At 42.5% G+C, this 22,233-nt stretch overlaps 1 protein-coding gene across 8 annotated transcripts in view; it reads right to left on the reverse strand.

The window, feature by feature from the left end:
- NTM (neurotrimin) overlaps positions 1-22,233 on the reverse strand; it is a 950,706-nt gene that overhangs the window by 173,200 nt on the left and 755,273 nt on the right. For all 8 annotated transcript variants that reach the window (XM_089537558.1, XM_089537557.1, XM_089537560.1 and 5 more), the window contains exon 3: positions 579-811. In XM_089537558.1, the coding sequence (XP_089393684.1) occupies positions 579-811 (233 nt within the window). The remainder of the gene's footprint in view (positions 1-578; positions 812-22,233) is intronic.

Consider the following 22,233-nt stretch of genomic DNA (forward strand, 5'->3'; position numbering starts at 1 on the left):
AGATATGTCACCTCTGCAAATGAATGCAGTTGGTGCACTAGTCATAATAAATAATTAATAATAATAATAATAATAATAATATTTATTTGAATCCCGCCTCTCCCTGTATTGGATTGAGGTGGGTAACAACAAACATAAGAACAATAAAAATAGAATACAACAAGCCACAAGTAAAAAGCATAACAAAATATATAAAAGCCCATTACCTATCTCCCTCCCACCTTAAAATAGCATTAAAAACAACAATTCCCAATAAATTCCCACAAAAACTAGAGAGTCAGTTCCAGACCCTAAACACTAGCAATCTTATCCAGCACAAGATGACTCCTTATCCCCTAATCTGATTAACTAGAAGCACCGCTATCTTGTCTGGATTAAGCTTCAGTTTGTTTGTCCTTGTCCAGTCCATTATGGACAGAAGTTTAATTTCATGGAGTTCTTCCCAAAATAGATTCCGCACTCTGCAACTGAACTCGAGACTAAAATTCAAACTGGCACTGCTGTTCCACTGACATAGAAGACACTGAAAACCACTGATTTTAGAGTAGACTAGAGCCTTGGCTTCTCCAAGACCTTACCTTGTACAATGAGATGGACTCGTGATGTCTTTGGATGATTGTCCGTCTGCACAGAACAGGTATAGGGCCCTTCGTCGTACACATCCACATCATTTATCCGGATGGCATAGTGAGTTTTGGTGTTGGCGATAAGCTCCACTCGGGGATCCAAACACCACTTGTCATTGCCAGCATAAAGGATGCTGCTGCGGTTGAGCCAGGCTACCCTGGTCACTCGGTTATCCACTATGCACCTGTGGATTAAGAAAGAGAAAAGGAACTTTCAAGAGGAGATTTTATAGTAACTCTAAATCATCTTGTGTCTTCACTCTCTTCCTTAAAAAAGAGGGAGAAAAATGCTGTGAGCAGCAGTTTCTAGAAGCCAGTATCTCAATTCTCCCAAGAGGAAAATGTCAGCACTTTACCTGGATCCAAGGGCTGTGCTTCAGGCATCTTGCTCCAACTAAAATTTTAACCTTAACCCTCAGATCCATTCTGGAGATTTTCCAAAGGCAAAAATATCAATTATTTCAGACTTACACAGCTTCAGTTTTGTTAAACTGCCCCACTGGTACCCAAACACCATTTTCATCCCTGGTCATCTCTGTAAATTCCTCGAGCACAGCCATTGATAGTTTGCAGACCTAACTTTGTTGCAAATTCATGCAACTTTCTTCTGACTTTCTCATTATCCTCCTCCCTTAGAATGAGAAGTTTATCAATTTACAGAGGAGTCACAAAATACATATGGTGAATTCCAGGCTGTTATTTTCATCCAAGCATGATGTGGGATCTGTCAAGATTGTTATAGCCCACTGACCAATTGTAGTAGCCCTACAAAGACTTGGGGACTGTGTGGTGCAGTGGTTTGAGTGTTGGATCATGACTGAAGACCAGGGTTTGTATCTCAGTTTGGTCATGGAAACCCACTGGATTCCCTTCGATAAGTTATACTCTCTCAGCCTCACAAAAAGGTAAAGATAAACCCTCTGTAGATAAATGTTTCCAAGAATATTCCATGATAGGTTTGCCTTAGGATCAACATAAGTCGGAAATGACATGAAAGCACACAACAACAACATGCAGGCTTGACACACCCCTAGTTTTCCTACCTATCAAAACAAAGAGGAATCAAGAACTTCTCCCCAAAATTTTTATTGCATAGCTAGTGGGCTGTGTTTTCAGGTTACAAACTGGGCATGTAAACATGTACAGGCCACCGTCAAATCCTCATTTACTATAAAGAAATTCAACTTAGGTTTGTGTAACACAAGAGTACACTGCACCTCTCTCTCCTCATTGCTGTGGGAAATTCCCCAGTATGGACATTTTGCATTACAAGAAACTTCAAAGAGCATGAGATTTCATTTTGAGGACATTCTTCCTACTCCCAGACCTTGCAAAGGCCTAAAATTGTTACTTCCCTTAAAAACTATATAATCTGACCATTTCTACTTTTTGGGGTGGGGGGTGGGGGGGATTAGCATGCAGCATTGACAGTGGTCCTAGGGGTTGAAAATAGGCAGATTGCTGCCCCAGATTACAGAAAATGTTGACCACTGAATATTTAAAACCAGTCATCATTTTTCCATATTATGCACCCTTTCGCAGGCTAGGTAAGACTCCAAGTACTCACCTATAAAATCTAAACACACATATACAATTTCCATTTCATCTAATATTAAATGAATACAAAATTCCAGAACTCCATCCTCTCCCTTAATTCTTTATTTCATTTTGGACCACAAAGTACTCAGATTTTAACGTTGAATCAAGACTTTCGTATTTCAAATTTGAAGTGACATTATACCTTTCTGCCAATTTCAACTATCTGCAAACATTCATCTTTTAATGCCCAACCATTTCTAGCACCTTTTCCTTTTCCTTTTTTGCTTTCCCCATCAACCACTCTGTAACCTTGTTTCATGCACAGTTTATCTGACGTTTCGAATTTCCCACATGTCCTTGATCCCAAATCTTGAATGGCACTGTTAAACAGAGCCATCGTCTGCTGCCAAGGCATCTCATTTTGATGGCAAAACCTCCTCGAAAATAAGCTGGCTAAGACAGGGCTCATTTTAAAGCAAGCTTCATATTTAACAACCCTTATAACTCAACCAGAGAGCTATATTAAAAGGCCAATGATGGAGGATAATGTCCAAGCATAAAAACTGCTCAGGCTAAAGACACATTATTTGTATTCTATCCACAGCTTCCTCTGTTCCATTCTATCCCATTCCATCCCATTCCTACTTCCTTTTATTTTTGGGAACAGGGGTGGCAGTGCAAACCGACTCCTGAGTTACCAGTTGATAGATCACCAAATATTACATAGATGTCACCAAACAAAGGGGAGTTAATGGACCGCACGTCAGATTGCTAAAGTCAATGAACCAAGGTCTGTTCCTCCATATAGGAAAGAGATATTCCAGCATTTCCAGGATGTTACAAGGCCTAGTTTAATAGCAGCACTTAATTGTGGCTCCAGATTGCAACACTCCCGTTCTTTTGAAAAGGGTTTAAGGAGGACAGTTTCCTGCTGGATTATGCCCTGTGGGCAGCAGTAGTGCATATGCACACACACACACACACACACACACACACACACACACACACACACGTGTGTGTGTGAGGGGGGGTGTGTATGCACATAGATAGAATATAAATCTTTTGGTTATTTTATTCACACATACAAGGTTTAATTTTTTTAAAATAAATCTTCTAAATGGATAAGATTATGAGTGTTTTTATGTACAATCCACCCTCCATGTCCACAGATTTTTTACTCATAGATTCAAGCATCCACAGTTTGAAAATATTTTCAAAATATATAAATTCCCTTGATTTTGCCATTTTATACAGGGGACACTGTTTTAATATGTCAATGTATTTAAGGGGTCTTGAGCATCCACGGATTTATGTATTCATGGCAGGTCCTGGAACCAAATCCCATTGGACACCAAGGGGGTGTATTTTTTATTTTTCCCCATATTTATACAGACACACACACACACAGACACTTGCTATTACTGATTTTTATGGAAGAAAGTCCCTTTTTTCTTTTCTTTTCTTTTCTCTTTCTTTCTTTCCTTTTGCTTTCACGTGAGTGATAAATTGTGTTTAAGCCAGCCTTTTTTTCACCAGGGATGCAAAAAAGGGTGCAAATATTATTTCACATTTCCAGCACCTACCCACCCAGAAAAGCCATTCATCTTTTCCAAAAGTCAGTCTGAAAGGAGAGAGAGGAAAGAAAAATGTTCAGATGATCTCCTCCCATAAAGAATGAGGGAAAGACGTTATCTAGAGAAAATAACAGAGGATAGATCTATTAAGCATGATGGCCAAATTGAGCTTCAACATCCAAAGACAGTGTGGGTCTTTATCCCAGCTGTTGGAGGGAGACATAGGAATCTGCTTTACTGCCATGGGGAAATTTGACAAGAGGGACCTTTGGTATTTCCTTACAGTTATTTCTTTTAGGCTTGGTATCTTCAGAGGGGAAATCTAGCATGGTATAGTGGTTTGAGCACTAGATGATGACTCAAAAGTCCAGGGTTTGAATCTCCACTCAACCATGGTAATCCCTGGGGTGACCTTAGGCATGTCACACTCTCTTGGCCTCAGAGGAAGGCAATAGGAATTCCCCTCTGAACAAACCTTGCCAAAAAATAAACCATAATAGGTTATCTTAGGGTCATTGCAAATTGGAAGGAACTAGAAGGTACACAACAACAAAGCATTACAAGCATCTTCAGACAAATGCGTGGTACCTAGTCAAATCCAGATTTATGCATAGGCTACAACTTGGGGCCACAGGATGGTCTTTAATTACAACACCCACAATCAGCCCCAAATACAAAATAAATAATAAATATTCAATTTTACATGACATACATTGGCATAATATTATGAAACAATGTTAAACTTGGCATAGCTTAGGGCCTCAAGTACATGTTTGTCTACTGTTAGCTTTAGTTCCCAGCTCAAAAGCTGTGCTGTTCGAGAACACTTTAGAAAATGAATGTGATGGTCCCCAGTTTAGGAGGCAGTATTGAGATTTGATATCATCAGGGACAAGTAGGCACTTGATGTTTTCAATGTCATGACAGACCAAAACTCTGTCTTTCCTAGTGACTGGTCCATAGGGCTGCCAGGACAGGAGACCTGGAGATGAGTGACACGTTCTGTGTTACAGATGGCACAAGGATGATGTTAAAAGGGAAAGCCTCTGGTCACATCATTAAACATGACAAGTGTAGCAGCAACCACAGTTACAAAGAGTAAACCATTCAAAATGCTTAAAATCCCATCTAAGCAATGCCTAAATAATTAGGAAAATACAGACTTTGCAAGGCAGCACTCTTGCCTTAGATTCCTCTCCATTCCCCTGAGAACTGAAGAAGTGGGTTTATGTGGCTGAGCCAGGATTCAAACCCTGGTCTCCAGAGTCATAATCCAACACTCAAACCACTACACCAGGCTGAATCTGCCAAATTTTAATATTGCACCCGACTAATCAAAACAGTTTGCTTATGTTAAAGCACTGTGATCCCTGACACTTGAACACTGAAAAGCTGAGTTTGCAGAAGTTGGGTTTTGCCATGGAACCTGTTCTTCTGCTCTGAAGAAATTAGCTATCCAGCTTGCTTGCCTATACTTTCTGCATTGCCTACATTCACAAGACACAGTCTTCATGGCACAGGCAGGCTCCTGAAATGTAGCCGATACCTCCTCTCAGTTCTGCCCCTGGTAAAGACGACAACATTTGAGTCAGCTAGTAAGATAAAATACTGGCTGGTTGGCTTGCAGCTATAACAGCTAAAATATTGCAGCAGAAAATGCAGCAGGCACCTCTGGTATGTATCATGACCTATCTTTGTCATCTAACAGTTATCTGTTGTGCCTCATCACCAGAAACTGTTCTTTGCACTTGCTAAATTTCTAGATCAACTTTAACAATGATGAACAATCACACATTAAGGAATTCATCCCTCTTTTTGTCCCTCTGGCACAGCCCTGCCTAATTCCTGCTGGTTAAAAACCTATTTCTGTTAAGAGGGTTTAACTGTGTATTAACTGGGTACAAGATTGTGGCCTCTCTTAAAACAATTTAGTCATGGAAAAGGTTTTTGAAAGCTCAACTGACATTGCTTCCATTCCTCCAGCCCTCGTTCCTGCCTTTCCTGACAGAATGAGCTTGAAACAGCTCAGTAAGCACCTTACCGATCGGTTCCCTTTTCAGTGTCCAAGACCTTGTTGCCTCTGGCAGCTGCTCCATGCTAGTTGTGTATTGGCAACAGGCTTAGAAATAGCCCTTGTTATCTTGAACTTTAGCAACTCAAAGCCCTTTCACTCACTCATACACACACAAACACACACACACAGAGGTACGGGCATCACAAACAGATCCCTCCGTGGTGCCATGGTAACAAGTGGAAACTGAGAAATTGGGGGAAAAAAGTGGTGTTTTTGGTTTGAAAATAAAAGGGGAAAAGTCTTTCAGAACAGATACTGTGATGGGAATGAAAATAAAGCCTTAAAAAACCAGTCTTCAAGGGAAATTATTTCCCCCTTGAAGAGTCCCAACAGATTTCATCACTTTTTTCAGGATCCTTTTTGCATCCTATAGAAAAAAAAATCCCTAACTGAATGATTTTTAATACAACAACAACTAGGTAGTTTGCCTAACTGGAAACACACTGCAACACATATCAGAGCCTCATTCAGATATGAATTTGGGCAGAGTGTGCTTTCTCTTCCTCACTGTTGAAATATTTCATGCATACTGTTATGCTCTCCACAAGGAGTTGGAAATCAAAGCCCTCCATGTCCAGATTTTACTAATGAGGTAAATGCACCAGTGTTTTACTATGAATTCCATTCTACTTATTTTTTTTGTCTCAAACCTTTACACAGATCCAAAAGTCCAGCCTTCTTATCCCTTCCGTCCTTTACAATAAGTCAAAATGAGATCTAACAAGTTCTCCCCGTTCAGGACTGCCAGGAGGAGGATAAGGTAGGACAGGATCAGGATGTCCCCCATTCCTCATGTTTCTCTGTGGTGCAGCTTGTGGATGAGAATCAGTCTGTGCAGAATCAACCCCTAGAGAACCATTCACTACAGTTGGAGTTGCCCATCAAGGATAGCTGCATTGTAGAGTTATTACAGCTTTGACAGGAGGATCCCTTCTAGTACAGAAGAAAACCTCCCTATGTCAACTTGTCTGCAGCTGCACAGTATCCTGTTTACCGCATGCCATGCAGTTGCGGACAAATCTACATAGAGATCACCAAACACAGCATTCAAACACAAATCAAGGAACCTGAGAGACACTGCATACTGAATCAGCCAGAAAAATCAGCAGTAACAGAACATGTTATAAACCATCCTGGGCATAAAATGCTATTTGAAAACACTGAAATTCAAGACCGTGCCAACAACTATCAGGTCAGAATGCACAAGGAAGCCACTGAAATCCACAAACGTCTAGACAACTTCAACAAGAAAGAAGAAACCCTTCAAGTAAGAAAAGTTTGGCTACCAGTCCTGAAAAACACCAAAATCAAGATCCAGCAAATGCAAATGAAAGCCACCCAGGGTCAGGGGGTTTCTCAGCAAACAATGGATTATTAATTAAATGGACACCCTGATTAACATGTAAATCACTTCCTCTCAACCAACAGTATATATACCCCACTGTCTTCCATGCCAGCATTCTCTGAAGATGCCCGCCACAGCTGCTGGGGAACCGTCAGGAATAAACTCTTCTAGATCACAGCCTCGTAGCCCAAAAAACCCACAAACAAACTAGAGATGCCAGCCATAAAAGGCTTCAGCTTCACATCTTCCTTATTCCTTTGCCTGTATCTCCTTTTGTAGCCTTCATGCAAGGCTGGGAGATGCCCATCACCCCTGGAACACTCCGATTGCTCCTTCCCAGTTACTGTCTCAGTATTTTTATTACATACCACCACCACCCTTTAAGCCTTCAGTATCTCCTTGCAGCCCTGTGACCCATTAGTTGCACACTCCTCTCATCATTGTCCAGCACAGCAGCCAGCAGCTTCTCCAGTTTGGCAGAAGCCGCAAAAGAGGAGGCAGGTAGATAGGTTGGCAATCCCTGATACCCCTTCACACATACAATGTGTATTATGGTCAATGGCCTGCATTGATTTCCTCCTTCTTCTCTTATAGAGGGTCTTGTGTACCAGTGTTGGGAAACTTTTGGCTCTCAAATGTTTTGGATACCCCACCTACTGTGGTCAGTGATTAGAGATCATGCACACATTTTGGAAGTTACATACTACAAGCCACAAAGTTATCTATAATTAGTTACTTGGGATATCATTAAGTTATATTTCACAAATAATATGAGTTGAAACAATGTAATTTTGTTGATAAATCAAATAAAAATTTTAATTACTTTTTAAAGAGAGGGGTTTTTTTTCAACCTCAGCTCAATTTAAAATTGTATGTCATTCTCTTATGTTTGCATGTATATCTTTGATTTCAAGTTGTCTGCTGATGCATGCCAACCCCATGAATTTCACAGGATTGTCTTAGGCAAGGAATATTCAGAGGTGGTTTGCCATTGCCTTCCTCTTAAATATAGCCGATAGCAACTGGTATTCCTTGATGGTCCCCCATCCAAGTACTAACCAGGGCTAACTCTGCTCAGTTTTCAGGATGAGATAGGACCTTATATCTTCAAGCTAGATTCTGTAACCAATCCTTTATCAGTCTTAAATGCCTCCTCCAAATAGTAACACGAAGGAAGCAGAGAGATAATAAACAATGCATGTAGTTGCTAAAAAGACATTGCAAAATGTTAATTAAAATTTGTAACTTTGTAACTAGTTCTACAATGAACCATTTTGGAGACTTTTTTTAGCCTTCATATTTCACATTCCTGTAAGTCACTAAGCCAAAATGCAGCTCCAGAACATAACACTTTGCACACAGAACTGCTGTCATCTCAACATAAGGTGCATCAACACTGTAGAAATAATGCAGTTTTACACAACTTTAGCTGCCATGGCTCCATCCTCTAGAATCCTGGGATTTGTAGTTTTGTGAGGCCCCGGCAGTCTTTGGCAGAGAAGGCTAAAGAGCTTGTAAAACCACAAATCTCAGGATGTTACAGAATGGAGCTATAACATTTAATGTGGTATCAAATTGCATTATTTCTACACTGTAGGTGCACCCTCAGAGGTTGTAAACCTGCAAAAGGAAAATGACCACAAGTGCTGTGGCTTTGGAAGAAGTTAGACATTGGAGGCTGTTGAGAGCCAAGGAGTTTTGCATGCCTTCCTTTGCCACCACCATGGAAAAAGTGCCATCACTGCCATACTGCACCAAGAGAATTCCATCTAAGTTCTCTGACATATGAGTTCTTGAACTGTCCTCTCCTGCATCTGTATTCCTCAATCTACACACAAAGAAGGATGAAGTGAGGAGAGATGGGAGCAAGAAAAGGTAACTGTTTAATAATCCAAGTACAAGAAATCTTTTCCCTTGAGGTCTTGTTGGTGCTTATGCAAATTCTCTGTACTCTGTAAAGTTGGGTTGGGGAACATAAATTGTTTCAACCCAGCGGGACACAGACAAAATGAATAATATTAATCAGGCCTGGAAAAAGAGTAGAGCCAAATTAAGCCTTTGATTGCTGAACCTGAATTGCTCTCATTGCAATTTGGGAGAGGGTCAAAAAATCTGTCTGGTGGGGAAAAACTGATGTCATGGTAGGCCTTCCTTACCCTACAGATTCCCCAATCGAGTGCAAAGGAGCTGGGCAACAGACAACATGAGGAATGCAAGGCTTTATCAAATATGTGTTTTATTGCTTACATGCAAGACCTATGTTGTTCAACTAATAGGGAATCAATCCAGCTGTGGATAATAGAATGCATTAAACCTTCAAAACTACAGTCGTCCCCCCTAACTCACGGATCTTGGATCCGCGCCCTCGAATATCCAAGGAGGGGCAACCTCTTCTATTTCCAATGGTGCGCAAACCTGGGCCTCATGTAGGGGGTGCACCCCATTCAAGCCTATGAGGCTTGAATATGTGTGAGCCTCTGTTTTCACAGGGGGAGGGGTTTGGAACAGATACCCTGTGAAAATGGAGGGCCAACTGTATTTTTCAACAATCAAATCTTAATAATTAGGGGAATTAATAATAAATTGGGGAAAACAGGAATACCCACAGAAATAAAGGGAAAGGTTTTCTACTTCCCTTGTCACTGAATGGAAAAGAGAAGACATATCACTTTGATTCCTGGGTCAAAAGTGCTGCCAGACATATTTGAATCACAATTCCTGACTTGACAGACATCTTTGTTAGAACAAGACTCTCTGACAAGTCGCTCTTGACTTTGGTTAAGTTACCGCAGGTCCCTGTCACCTCACCCAAGCTAAGTCTTGAGAAACTGAACTGCCCTATGGGTGCATATAGAAATGGAGTCACCATACAGGGTGGCAGCAATTTTGTCTTTGCCCTATGTGTGCCCTCTTGGTGGGAAGCTTAGGGAATCTCCAGTGTGGCTTCTTCCTCTCCTTTTCCTCTCCTATATTGATAGACACTTAAACAGTCATCCTTGCTGTGGACACACACGGGACACACATTGCCCCATCTGACCCCTGGGAGATATACAGTGTTGATCCTCAGGAGCTGGTAATGGTTTCAACACCACATGCACAATACAAAAACGCAATGCAAAAGGAGCTGGGAATGGGAAGGGATGAAGAAGAAAGAGAGAGAGATTTCCATGAGCACGAGAAGCAAAATTCTGTTTTGTCCAAATGTCTGATGAATTTTGCATGACAATAAAAAGATTCTAGGAAATCAGGGACCTTTTCACGTTTTTTCAAAACCTGTAGCAATATTGTAACCCACTTGTGAAAGGAGGAGCTGAGGAAGCCTGGTTGGTGCCAGCTGACTCAGGGAATGACGTGAAGGTGGGCCTACTGGGGAGAAAAGATATAAAACTGAGGCTTTCCTATAAAAGGGGAAAGATAGCCTAGATTAGTGAAAATCTTCAATAGAGATAGGAGATGCAACCAAGGGGAAGACCTGAATAGGGTTTTTTTGGGGGGGGGGCTGTGAATGATGAAATAGTTCTGGGATTAACGTGCCATCTAATTGTGCGTCAATAAACATATATGTGTCTATTCTGTTTTTTTACAGGTGTGTCCAGCTGTTCCTGTTAAATTTTGCTGGAAAGTCTGGTCATGGTTACCACAGTGAACCCAGTGAACAACACAGCCACTGGCCCATTTAGGAATCATCTTTAAGCCCAAGTACACCTTTTCTTGAGGGGAAAAGAGGCAAGGTAAGTGACAATAGCCCATAGACTGGAACTACAGGGACAACCTCCAGAGAGGATCCATCGCATCACTATTCACTAATAGTTAAGCAGAGTTAATTTGAAGGGGACAGAGGACATCCCATCTAGGGCTGCATTCACATTTACCTTCCATACAGACAACAACAACAAATAAGTCTAACAATTAATTAGCTTGTCTGTGAGCTTCAGTTTAAATGATATATTTTTGTAAAAGTACATCTTCAACAACCTAGTGGCTGCATTTAGCAATAAAATATAACGTATGTTTCCATGGCGGGATACAGACGGGCAAAAAGGGGTGTATTCATGACGTCATGAAGGTAGAGCCTTCAGACGGCCCTTACCTGAATGCCGCCATGAACACGCCCCCCGCACGCCCCAAGCGGGAAGAAGCGGCATTAAAAAGGTGCTGCTTTTCTCCGCTTCTTTTCCGTTTGATGCGCAGCTGCGCAGCTCCGTCTGTAAGCTGCTGCACCGGTACGCCAGAATTGCTACGCCACTAATTTAAGTTGCCCATTTAAAAGCTCCGTGTCTGCTGCGTCGCATAATGAGTCGGGGTCCTGGAACATGCGCAGTTTGCAGTCAGGCTTTAATTGCAGCGTCAGCTGCCATGCAGGTGTGGAAGCTGCAGCACAGCTGCAGCGCATTTTAAGACTCGTAACCCTAACCCTAACCCTAACCCTAGAGCAACATGTACACATGCACTCCTTGGAAAGTTTGGACTTTAAAGTGAGCCCCTACACACATTCCTGTGCCATTTTCACCTAACAATAAAAACCTCTAAAACTTTAAATATTTACATATGTACAAGGGAGGTGATGGGGGATGGCAGGGGGACAGCGGTGGCAGCGGCGACAGCTGTGGCTGTGCATTGCAGATTCAGCAGGAGCACGGGGACCAAAGGAGAGGAGGCATCCATGATGCTGGTGACACTGGCAAAGTGCAAGTGGACAAGGATGCCAACACCAGCTGATCACCAGCTGGCAGGAGACCACCATTGTTCTTGGGCAGTGCGGGGGAAAAAGTTTTAAAGGGGCTTGGGCACTTTAAATCCGCCAGACGGCAAAGGAAAAAAAAAGCCCCGTTTTTGGCCGCCCGTGAGGAAGCTGCCTCTCTCTTTGCAGCGTCCTCCGAGGCGGCGGTTTGGAAACTGCGGGTCAGAAACGGCCCCAGGTGAGGCGTCTTCACTGCCCCCCATGTGGAAGCCCCATCTCCTGAGCCACGCCCCCAGGGTGGGCGGTCTGGAGGCTCCGTATTCAGCAGAATACACCTCCAAGACGTCTTCCCCTGCCCGTCTGTATCCCGCCCATATAAACGTTCTGACATTCAAAGAGCAAGTCCTTGAGATGAATCCTGCAGCTCTTTCCACAGTGTTGGTGTCTTCTTAGGTCTCTTTCAATGGCTTCTGTACATTATTATTATTATTTCTTATATTCCACGTTTCTCCCAGTATAACGACTCAATATTTAAAAACATATCAGCTGAGTTCACCCTAGAGACAGGCTCAGTTCTTGGACTCTCCTAAAGGAAAGGAATCTATTCAACATCCACACCCATAAGATAATTAAACACCTTTTCAGTACTACTCAACAATTCCCAAATTTCAAAAAGCTTTACAACAAAACTGTCTCCCTGTTTTAAGAGTAACATCTTGTTCCCATTGGAGTAATCAATATATTCCACAAGAAAGTATTACTTACATGTACCTCTAATATTTAAAAACAGATCATCTCTATTTCTCTCAGGAACATCCCTTATAATTTATTTTATCTGCAAAACCTTCTCTAAATCTGAACATGTGTGACTTGCCCAAGTTCACCCAGTCAGTTTTGATGGCTGAGTGGGGATTCGGACCCTATTCTCCTAGAGTCCTAGTTTGACACTCCAACCACTACACCATTCTGCCTCTAGTGTAAAAGGGACCCTGGGAAAAACATTTTGAGAATGGCACGCACCCATTCCTTATTTGCAACAAACAGGAGAAGGGGAAATAAATTTAAAGCACATGTTGAGGCTGCTGCACAATCAAATATGTGAGGATTTGAGGATTTAAAGTAAGTTTCAGTAAGTCTAGTTATATTCTTTTTTGTATATGTTATTTCCAAATCCTAGAAGGACAGGAATATCCCAGGCTCTTCTTGAATCTATAGACAGGGCTGTGTGCTTCCTCAGTGTACCATAAAGTGGATGTGAGGAGAGAAGATGGATCATGTTCCAAAGGCCCCAGGTTTAAAACCTTATCGCTTTGATAAAAAATAATTTCAGCCAGCAAATGATATGAAATCCCTGTGTGATAAAACGAACGGCATACTTTGCTTTAATTCTGTGAGTGCAATTAAGATGCAGAGTTTTAATGCCTAAATAATAGTTGTGGTTCCCCCGCCCCCATGGCTCCCTCATTCAGATATTCACCAAGCAACTATTAGCCCCACTGGCAGTTCTGGAAAGGTGTTAAAGCACAACTGGGGAAAGTTTGTTTCTGTTCAAAGCTGTTCTTAGTATCAGTGTGGGAGGGAATCCACTGAGATAAATATTTGTCTCATTTTATTATTATTTGAATGGCATAGTCTGAACAACTGTGGCTAATAGCATCATGAAGGGGACTGCATGCCCGCCAACGGCCCCAGTTTGGCAAGGCCAGTCCTGATTAAGCCTCTGCCATCCCACTTTTTCTGGTGCTTTCAAATGTCCCAGTTTCCCTCTCCTCCTTCCATGTCTCCCTTTGTCTTCAGCTTACTTCAGTGGTTGCAAACTGATTTCAAATTGCAAAAGTAGTTTGCACTCCATTAACTCAGACTGTGGGGGAAAGAAAGTGCAGAAGCTTCCCTTTTCCAATAGACCCAGGCAAAAGCAAACTGCTGCAGCCCCTCTTAGCTTAGCCTCACTCATAAAGTTTGCCATGAGAAGCACACTTCAAATTCCTTGGCCAGATGCATTGGAGTTTTGATCTGTGAAACGTTGAGTGTGTGTGTGTGTGTGTGTGTAGATCTCTTGTTGTAGTATTGAAATCTCAAGGCCTAGGATACTCTTCACATGACAACCTTGTATAAGACATCTTCCCATACTCTTAGGATTGGTCAGCACCACCATGCAACTACCTAATTCTTACTTCATATGAATGGGGTCTCTGGCTTTGCTTCCCAAAATGCAAATCTATAATTCTCGAGGCTGCAGTGATGATAACAACCGGGTCTTCAAATCTTTCAAAAGCTCCATTTTTAAAAGCAGTGGGTCCCCTTTCTTCTTTGGAGGTGTGTATAAATTAGAAAATTTCGCATTCAGTGTAGGAATTAAGGGGGAGCCACTTTTCCTCATTTTGGTGCTGAATGAGCCAGTCAGCTACCATTCTGTCCCAATGAACTTGCAAAACATATAAAGTGGAAACAGGCAAAACTGCAGCCACAAAAGGCCTTGGGTAAGGGAATCTCAGGAACACCCACTCCTTGTGTTTGTGTCTCCCTGCTTGTGTGTGTATGTGTGTGTCACACTGTATTAGGAATCTAATTCTAGGCAGCTTCTTGACAGGCTCTGAAATTGAAGAGCTTCTGAGCAGTAGGAGATTAAGTCCTTTCAAAAGAAGCTCTGGTTAAGAAGCTCACATATTCTAAACCTTGATGGATGAGTCATGGGAATTGGTCTTGGGGAGTCAGTAAGGAGGAGGAGGGGGACAGAGAGACAGTATTGCTATAGTATGAGACAGGCGGGCTATGGATAGTAAAGATCAGCAACATTTGTCCAAGGAAGCCCTTCTCTCTTCAGCCTCTCCCTGCTCTTTCTCATGGCATCTGTGTGTATGTGTGTGTGTGTTTGTGTGTGTTTGTGTGTGTGTGTGTGTGTGTATGCTTCAAGTCAACTTGTACGTCTCATTAATTTTGGAGGGGTTTCTTGGGCAAGGAATACCCAGAGGTGGTGTTGGTGTTGCCAGTTCCTTCCTCTGAAATATAGCCTACAGCATCTTGTATTCACTGATGGTCTCCCTTTCTAGTACTAACCAGGGCTGACTCTGTTTAGCTTCCAAGACTGGATGGGATCTGGCACCTTTTGAGTACTGAGGCTGCAATTCAGTACCAGAAGACTCGTGAAGAGACAGGGCTGAACTATTTGCAGTGTCCTGATACAGATTCTTGCTGTAGCGGTGACAGCAGTAGCTTCTTCCACACAGCAAACATATCTATAACATATAGATAGGCATCTGTTGAAGTGAACTGCTATCCCGTTACCTTGCTTTTGAAATATGATACTTATGTTTCATCTTGTGAACCAAACTTTTCTACTCCCCTTCCGCTAAAGGAAGTTGTTTTTTTTGTGTGTGTGTTTTCCCTGTTGACAGCTCCTGACAGCTTCTAGAACCTGAACAGAGGATCTTATAAATCTGATAGCATGCTGGTTTACTATTTCCTCTCTCTTGAGAGGCGGCAGTTGCACTAGCCCATGCGCTAGCCAGTCCATAAAGAGGCATCACATCATAAAGTGGTAGCCATTCCAATGGGGGATGTCTGCACTGCTTTATTCTGCTGTTAGTATTTATAAATTGCATCTACGTCTCATCCCTGTAATCTAAATGCTTTGCATTATTCCTTCCCATTTGTCCTTAAAGCTGATCTTGTAGAGTTCCTGGCACAGAACAAGTATCCAGGATTGATGTCCCTCATCTCAAAGCTCCAGAATCTTGCTGTATAATATACATAATATACATTTTGTATAACCTCTGATGCTGTGGGTATATGTTTTTCTTTAGAATTTGCAGAAGAAGGTACCACCCGCACCCACAGAAAGCAGCTTCCATGTGCAAGAGTTGGTTTCCATGGACATTTGATGGCATGGGCCAGGAGTCTTAATAGAGATACAGAAGTGCTATGACAGCTTTCTTATCCCAGAAGCAGAATTTTGCAGCCAGATGCCACTCAGGCACATCCTAAATTGCCCTGGACAGTAAATGTGTGTGGCAGCATCATCCAGCACTTAGAAACTCTATTTTGGGGTGGAGGAGATGGAAATGTGTGTTCAGATTACTACAGTCTAGTACTTCCCCATATATCCAGAGACTTTGCATGGGACTAATAACTAAGCCAAGTCTATAAACATTAGGAAAGAAAACTTTGGATGCCATTTGTTAAAAACAAAGAAACAAACATTGGAATTTATCAGGGTTGTATCTCTTTAAAACATTAACCAGACCCAAGCACAATTGACAACCACTATGAGCTTGTGATCCAGTTCGACTGCCCAGAAAGTTGGCAATAAATGTGTGCATTTGGGGGGGGGGGGGGGAATGAAATAATACACAAATCTTTTTGGCACATAAATGAATTTTAGTTAACAGGAGAAAAATGCAGGCTTTGCAAACAAAAATGTGCTTAAAATGTTTCTATTTTGGACAATGCACACAGAATAATCTATAAATGTTCATGCAAAGGGGAAGAAAACCTCCTTTGGATCGCTTGCACATCTGAGTCTGAGTGGCTTTCTTCTCACCTGCAAAACACACACACACACACACAGACACACAAACACTTGGGGGGGGGGGAGTTGAACATGTTTCTCAGGATTAATTCTAATTGACAGATCTCTTTTGAATTTTCATTGAAATCAGTTCCATTCCCACCCACCCCCCTGCCCCATGCTTAACACATGGCTTATTCCATACACTAACTCCATTATTTTATTACACATATTGCTATACACACTCCTGCTCCAAATTTCTTGCTGCACACCAACACCTATTAACTCAACCACTGACACGTCAAGGCTGTTGGCAATAAATACTCATGCTTCGTTCCTCCTAGCAGAAGGTGGTAGCTGTTCCTCCTGCATGTTGCATTTACAGCCACCAATGTTTCAATGATATCAAACGCTCTCAATTATGAGCCGTGCCCCCTAAATAAATTCCATTTGTGTGTTGCACAGTTGACACTAATGGCCTGCAAATAAAGTCAACCCGTCTGTTTCAACATACGGGGCGGAGGCGGGGAGGAAGACTGTCAGTTCGCTGGCTCCAAAGCTTAGGAACTGCTATGTTCAACTGCTATGATTGGGGAGAAGTGAGGCACTCAGACTTAAATAAGTAATGAAAAAAAAACCCATCACAAGTGGGTTTTTAAAAAATCCTAAATGGATTTGCACAGAGTCAGGACAGCAAGCAGTGCTATAAGGTCAAGTTGGAGGAGAAATTTCAAAGCTTCAGGGTTGAAGTCAGGTAGCAAAGTGGATGGGAGGTTGCGGTGTCATACAGAACAAGGAGTGGTAGCACAGTTGCCGAAGCGGCAACAGAAAGAACCAGCACCAGGAGTCCTTTGAAGACACTATTCCTACCATAATAGTGTAGCAACAATTTAAAGATGGAGGGGGGACTGTTATTCTCCAGATGTGCAGTGGAAGAGCCGAGAACCAAGTAACACAGTGATACTGTGTGTTCTCCAAGTTGGCTATACAACCTGGTTTACATATCCAGGGATAGCCATGCTGGGTGTGTAACAAAGTGCAATAACATTCAAAATCCACAAAACAAGTGATACTTTTATTGGGCCAAGGAAAATGCACAACATACATGTCCCCTCCTCCTCCTGGCCATATAGGTACTTCAGGAAAAAATCAAGGAAAGCATCTCTTTTTGTCTTGCTAATGGAAGTCTCCCCTCCCAAGTATTCACATGGCCAGAAGAAAAGCGGCTGCCCTGCATGAATGTCCCCCCAACACCACCTGAACTGAGAACAACAACATCTTCAAAATGCAGACTTGTGACTAACATTGTCATATTTTCCCCCTGCTGTGTGATTTCTAAAATCTTTTCCTGATGAAAGAGACAGTAAAGTTTCAAAAGATTGCAACATGGGGTGAGAATTTTGTGCCATTTCTGCCTGATGTTCACACATCTTAAAGTGATGTCTTGGCTTTTTTAAAAGGGGTGAATTATTCTGCATGGAAATGCCTTTGTTTTCTTTTCTGAGAATTGTGGAGTTTGACCAAAAAAACTACAACAGTGTTTCTGGAGAGCCATGTGAATTACACTGTGCTCTTGCGGATTCAGGATCTCAGCTCCTGTTTCCTGTGTTCAAATACTCTGTGTTTAAATGTTTCCTTGGGGAAAAACCAAGGACCTGTTTGTACATTTTTTTACCAGAAAAAAAGACTTTAAAAGTTCAAAAATAAAAATAATCTAATCATGTCTATGTGACTGAAATATGGTGCTATGTTAGTTTGATTTAGACTAGCAGAGACCAGTCTCCTTTCCCTGAAGGTAATTTGAATTCACTGTTTCTGTCCAGCTGCTATCTCTCAGCCTAACCTACCTTGCAGGATAATTGTGAGGATAAAAAAAGGGGACAAGAATGAAAGAGATAGAAAGCCAAGCCTCCATGGTACAGACCAAGTGCTTCAGTCACTCATTACACTGGTTATCACCATATTATGCTACCACAGTGTAAGATGCTATAGATTTTTGAGGAATTTGCACTTTATAAATGCACAGAGGCATGATCTTCTTTTCCATAGTAGATCCATTTCAATCGTAGATCTGTAATGTTTGACACAAATGGGGGCGGGGGGGAGCAATGCAATGAGATCCAGGTGGCGCAGTTTGAGCCTTGGGCTACAACTCTGGAGACCAGGGTTCGATTCCCTGCTCAACCATGGAAACCCACGGGGTGATCTTGGGTGGCTCCCACACTCTCAGCCCCACAAAACTCTGTGATAGGTTCACTTGGTTTTGCCATAAATTGGAAACGATGTGAAGGCACACAACAACAACATTAAGGACATAGCAGGAGGTGGTTCCATATTCCTACAAGATGAATAAAGCTCTGAGAAAGCTTTCTAATTTGATCATTAAGCAGAATACCAGTCTTTCTCCCTTCAAGACAAAGGGCCTAGAAAAATCTCAGCTTGCCATTTGGTTAAAATAATAATAATCTAGACCACCTGAGTCCTGTAGACATTCAGCCACCTCCCCAGATGGCCCGTTGTTTGATTGACTTCACTTTTTAATCCACTTATTTCGGATTCATGGCCATGCGGCTCTCTGGGGACAGTGGGAAAACATCCCTGGCATCTTGCTTTCAAAAAGTACATTCAGAGAGATCCGCCTAGGGAGCTGCATCCAAGTTACATGGCCCATTATCTCTTATCACACATGCAGCTGGAGCTAGTCAACACATGCGCAGTGGGAGAACATCAGCATAAAGTGAGCAAACAAAAGGAGTTATTATAGAAACCAGTTGGGGTCTGCATTAATATCCATCTCTGGCATCCAGAAGAGCAGAGGGACCCAGGGAGCTGAGATACAGTGGAGAGATCAGGTAGCATATGGCTGAATGCCAGGGACATTCATCCCCCTAGGTCCCTCCTGTTTGATTTCCAGTCCCGTGGCATCTGCCTGGGCATGTCCCATTAGCACTGATAATATTTATCCTGCATGTTCTACACCTGAGCCTCCTCCCTAGTCAGTGCTGATATGTTTCTCTTTCCCTCTTGCTATCCTTCCAAATATTTGCAAACACTGGTTAATGTAATCTCACCTTGACCCTCGCTGCAAGGCTTATGCTCACATGAGATGCAAAAAAGGGGAATTGGTAGATGTTATAATGAGAATTGCCACTGTATTGTGCCTAACATGAAAATGTAGAAGCAAGTTTAGAGATCTCTGCTGAATGGGATGGGGATAGGTGCAAGGAAGGAAGAAAAAAACAACCTTGGGATGAAAATGCAAAGGAAATGAAGGAAGTCTCTTCAAGAAGGGCATAAAATAAAACAGTGCAGGGAGATTATTGTTTATCCCTGCCTAGGTTCTGCAGAAACCCTGAATGGAAAATGTTAACCGAACAGTTCAGAAGTCTAAGACTGGCAAACCCTCCCTGCAAGATATGGCAAGATCATTGCATGCCCACCATATTTCACAAGTGAAATCCCAAGACTTTTGACAAAGCATTTTCACCAGGAAATGGAGGAGCGGGACTAAATTACTTGGAGGAGTCTATACATGCCTAGTTATTTAGGCTTTACAGAAGGTTCCCATCTATTGCCCCCGTCCCAGTGCACCGTAAAGGTATAAAAGCCATGCTGGATCAGACCATCTTCTAGACCAATATTCTGTTCACACAATGGCCAAGCAAGCCCACAGTCAGGATGCTTTCTTCCATCTCATGTTCCCCGCAACCTGAAATACGGGGTATACTACCTATGACCCCAGAAGTGATGTACAGACATCATCACCAGAAGCTGTGGATGGGTCCAACATCCATGCATTTATCCAATCCCCTTTTAAAACTATCCAAGTTGATAGTCATCACTGTCGCTCATGGCAATGAATGCCATAGTTCAGTTATTTGCTATGTGAAGTTCATCCTTTTTTTTCTAAATTTTTCCCCGAATCGCCCATTCAACGTCAGTGGAAGATGTTTTTGATGTGTTGTTTATCATCTTCCCAGATGAAAGATAATCATAGGGCACTGTAAATAAATAAATAAATAAATAAATAAATAAATAAATAAATGGCAGCGCAAACTGAGCTGCTGACACTGAATGCAGAGTTCCTGCGGCTTCTTGTTCATACTGCTGGATGGTAACCACCAAGTAAACCTGCTATTGTCTACTAATGTGAGAAAACCCATGCTACTTAAATGGACCTCACTGCCAAAATTCAATAGGAACAGCTATTTTCAGCAAGGAGAAGACCGTGTTGTATCTGCCTGTCATCTACCTGTAAAACTAGAGGTGTCTGCCAGTTATCACAGTGGATTGGTTAAATCCAATGAGATTCAATGCCTGACTATTACTACTACTACTACTACTAATAATAATAATTTATTTGTGTTTCCCCGCCTCTCCCAAGGATCGAAGCGGGGTTACAGACTACTAAAATCAATACATACAATGCAATACAATACACTATAAAAACACAAAATGGTACATCTATACAAACATCAGGAAAATACAACAATGCAACAGCATCCAACATCCAGGGGTAAGACAGAATATCATTGTCGGCAGGCATATTGGTCATGTAGACATCACTCCTCAGGGGGGAATGCTTGGCAAAAGAGTACAGTTTTCAATCCCTTTTTAAATTTTTCCAAAGAGGTCATGAGGCAGAGCTCTTCCAGAAGGCTGTTCCAGATCCGCGGGGCTGTTACTGTAAAGGCCCTTTGGGAAGAGGAGACGTATTTGGACGATGGAGTTTCCAATAAGTTCTTCCCGGATGTTCTGAGTGTGCGGGGCGGATTATATAGGGAGATGCAGTCCCTCAAGTAACTCGGGCCCAAGCCATGTACGGCTTTATAGGTGATAACCAACACCTTGTATTGTGCCCGGAAGCAAATAGGCAGCCAGTGCAGAGCTTTCAGCTTAGGTGTTATATGGTCAAACCGAGATGCACCGGTGACCAGTCTGGCTGCCTTATTTTGTACTAACTGAAGCTTCTGGACTTGGTACAAGGGTAGCCCCATGTAGAGCGCATTACAGAAATCTAAGCAAGAGGTTACCAAAGCGTGTACCACTGTTTCAAGGTCCCTTTGGCCCAGGTAGGGTTGCAGTTGGCGTATCAGCCGAAGCTGGTACCAAGCACTCCTGGCCGTCGCATCTACTTGAGATGTCAAATGCAGGGACGAATCCAGAAGTACTCCTAAACAGCGAACTTCATCCTTTAGGGGAAATGTGACCCCGTCCAGGACAGGTGGACAAATTTCCTTCCCTGGGCCTGGGGAACCTATCACAAGTACTTCCGTTTTCTCTGGATTCAATCTGAGTTTGTTTTCACTCATCCAGCCCATTACCGACTCCGGGCAGGCATTCAGAGGAGAGACACCATCCTTAGTCATTACATCAGTCGGAGACACAGAGAAACATATTTGTGTGTCATCAGCGAACAGATAACACTGCACCCCATGTCTCCGGATGATCTCTGCCAGCGGTTTCATGTAAATGTTAAACAAAGTGGGGGATAAAATAGCTCCCTGAGGGACACCAGATGTAAGTTCCCTCTTAGAGGAGCAAATGTCCCCCAACTGCACCATCTGGAATCTGTCCAAGAGATAGGATCGGAACCACTGGAGCACAGTGCCCCCAATACCCAATTCCCTCAGGCGTTTCAGAAGGATACCGTGGTCAATGGTATCGAAAGCCGCTGAGATGTCCAAAAACACCAACAGGGTCACACTTCCCTGGTTGATGCCGAGATGGAGATCATCGACTAAGGCGACCATGGCAGACTCAACTTCGTATCCCGCTCTAAAGCTGGTTTGAAATGGGTCCAGATAATCAGTTTCATCCAAGACTGCTTGGAGTTGGAAGGCGACCGCTCTCTCAATCACCTTACCTAAGAATGGCAACAAGGAGG

Source organism: Sceloporus occidentalis, unplaced genomic scaffold, assembly GCF_023333645.1.
Source record: "Sceloporus occidentalis isolate IW3139 unplaced genomic scaffold, rSceOcc1.0.p SCAF_9, whole genome shotgun sequence".
NCBI classification, from domain to species: domain Eukaryota; kingdom Metazoa; phylum Chordata; class Lepidosauria; order Squamata; family Phrynosomatidae; genus Sceloporus; species Sceloporus occidentalis.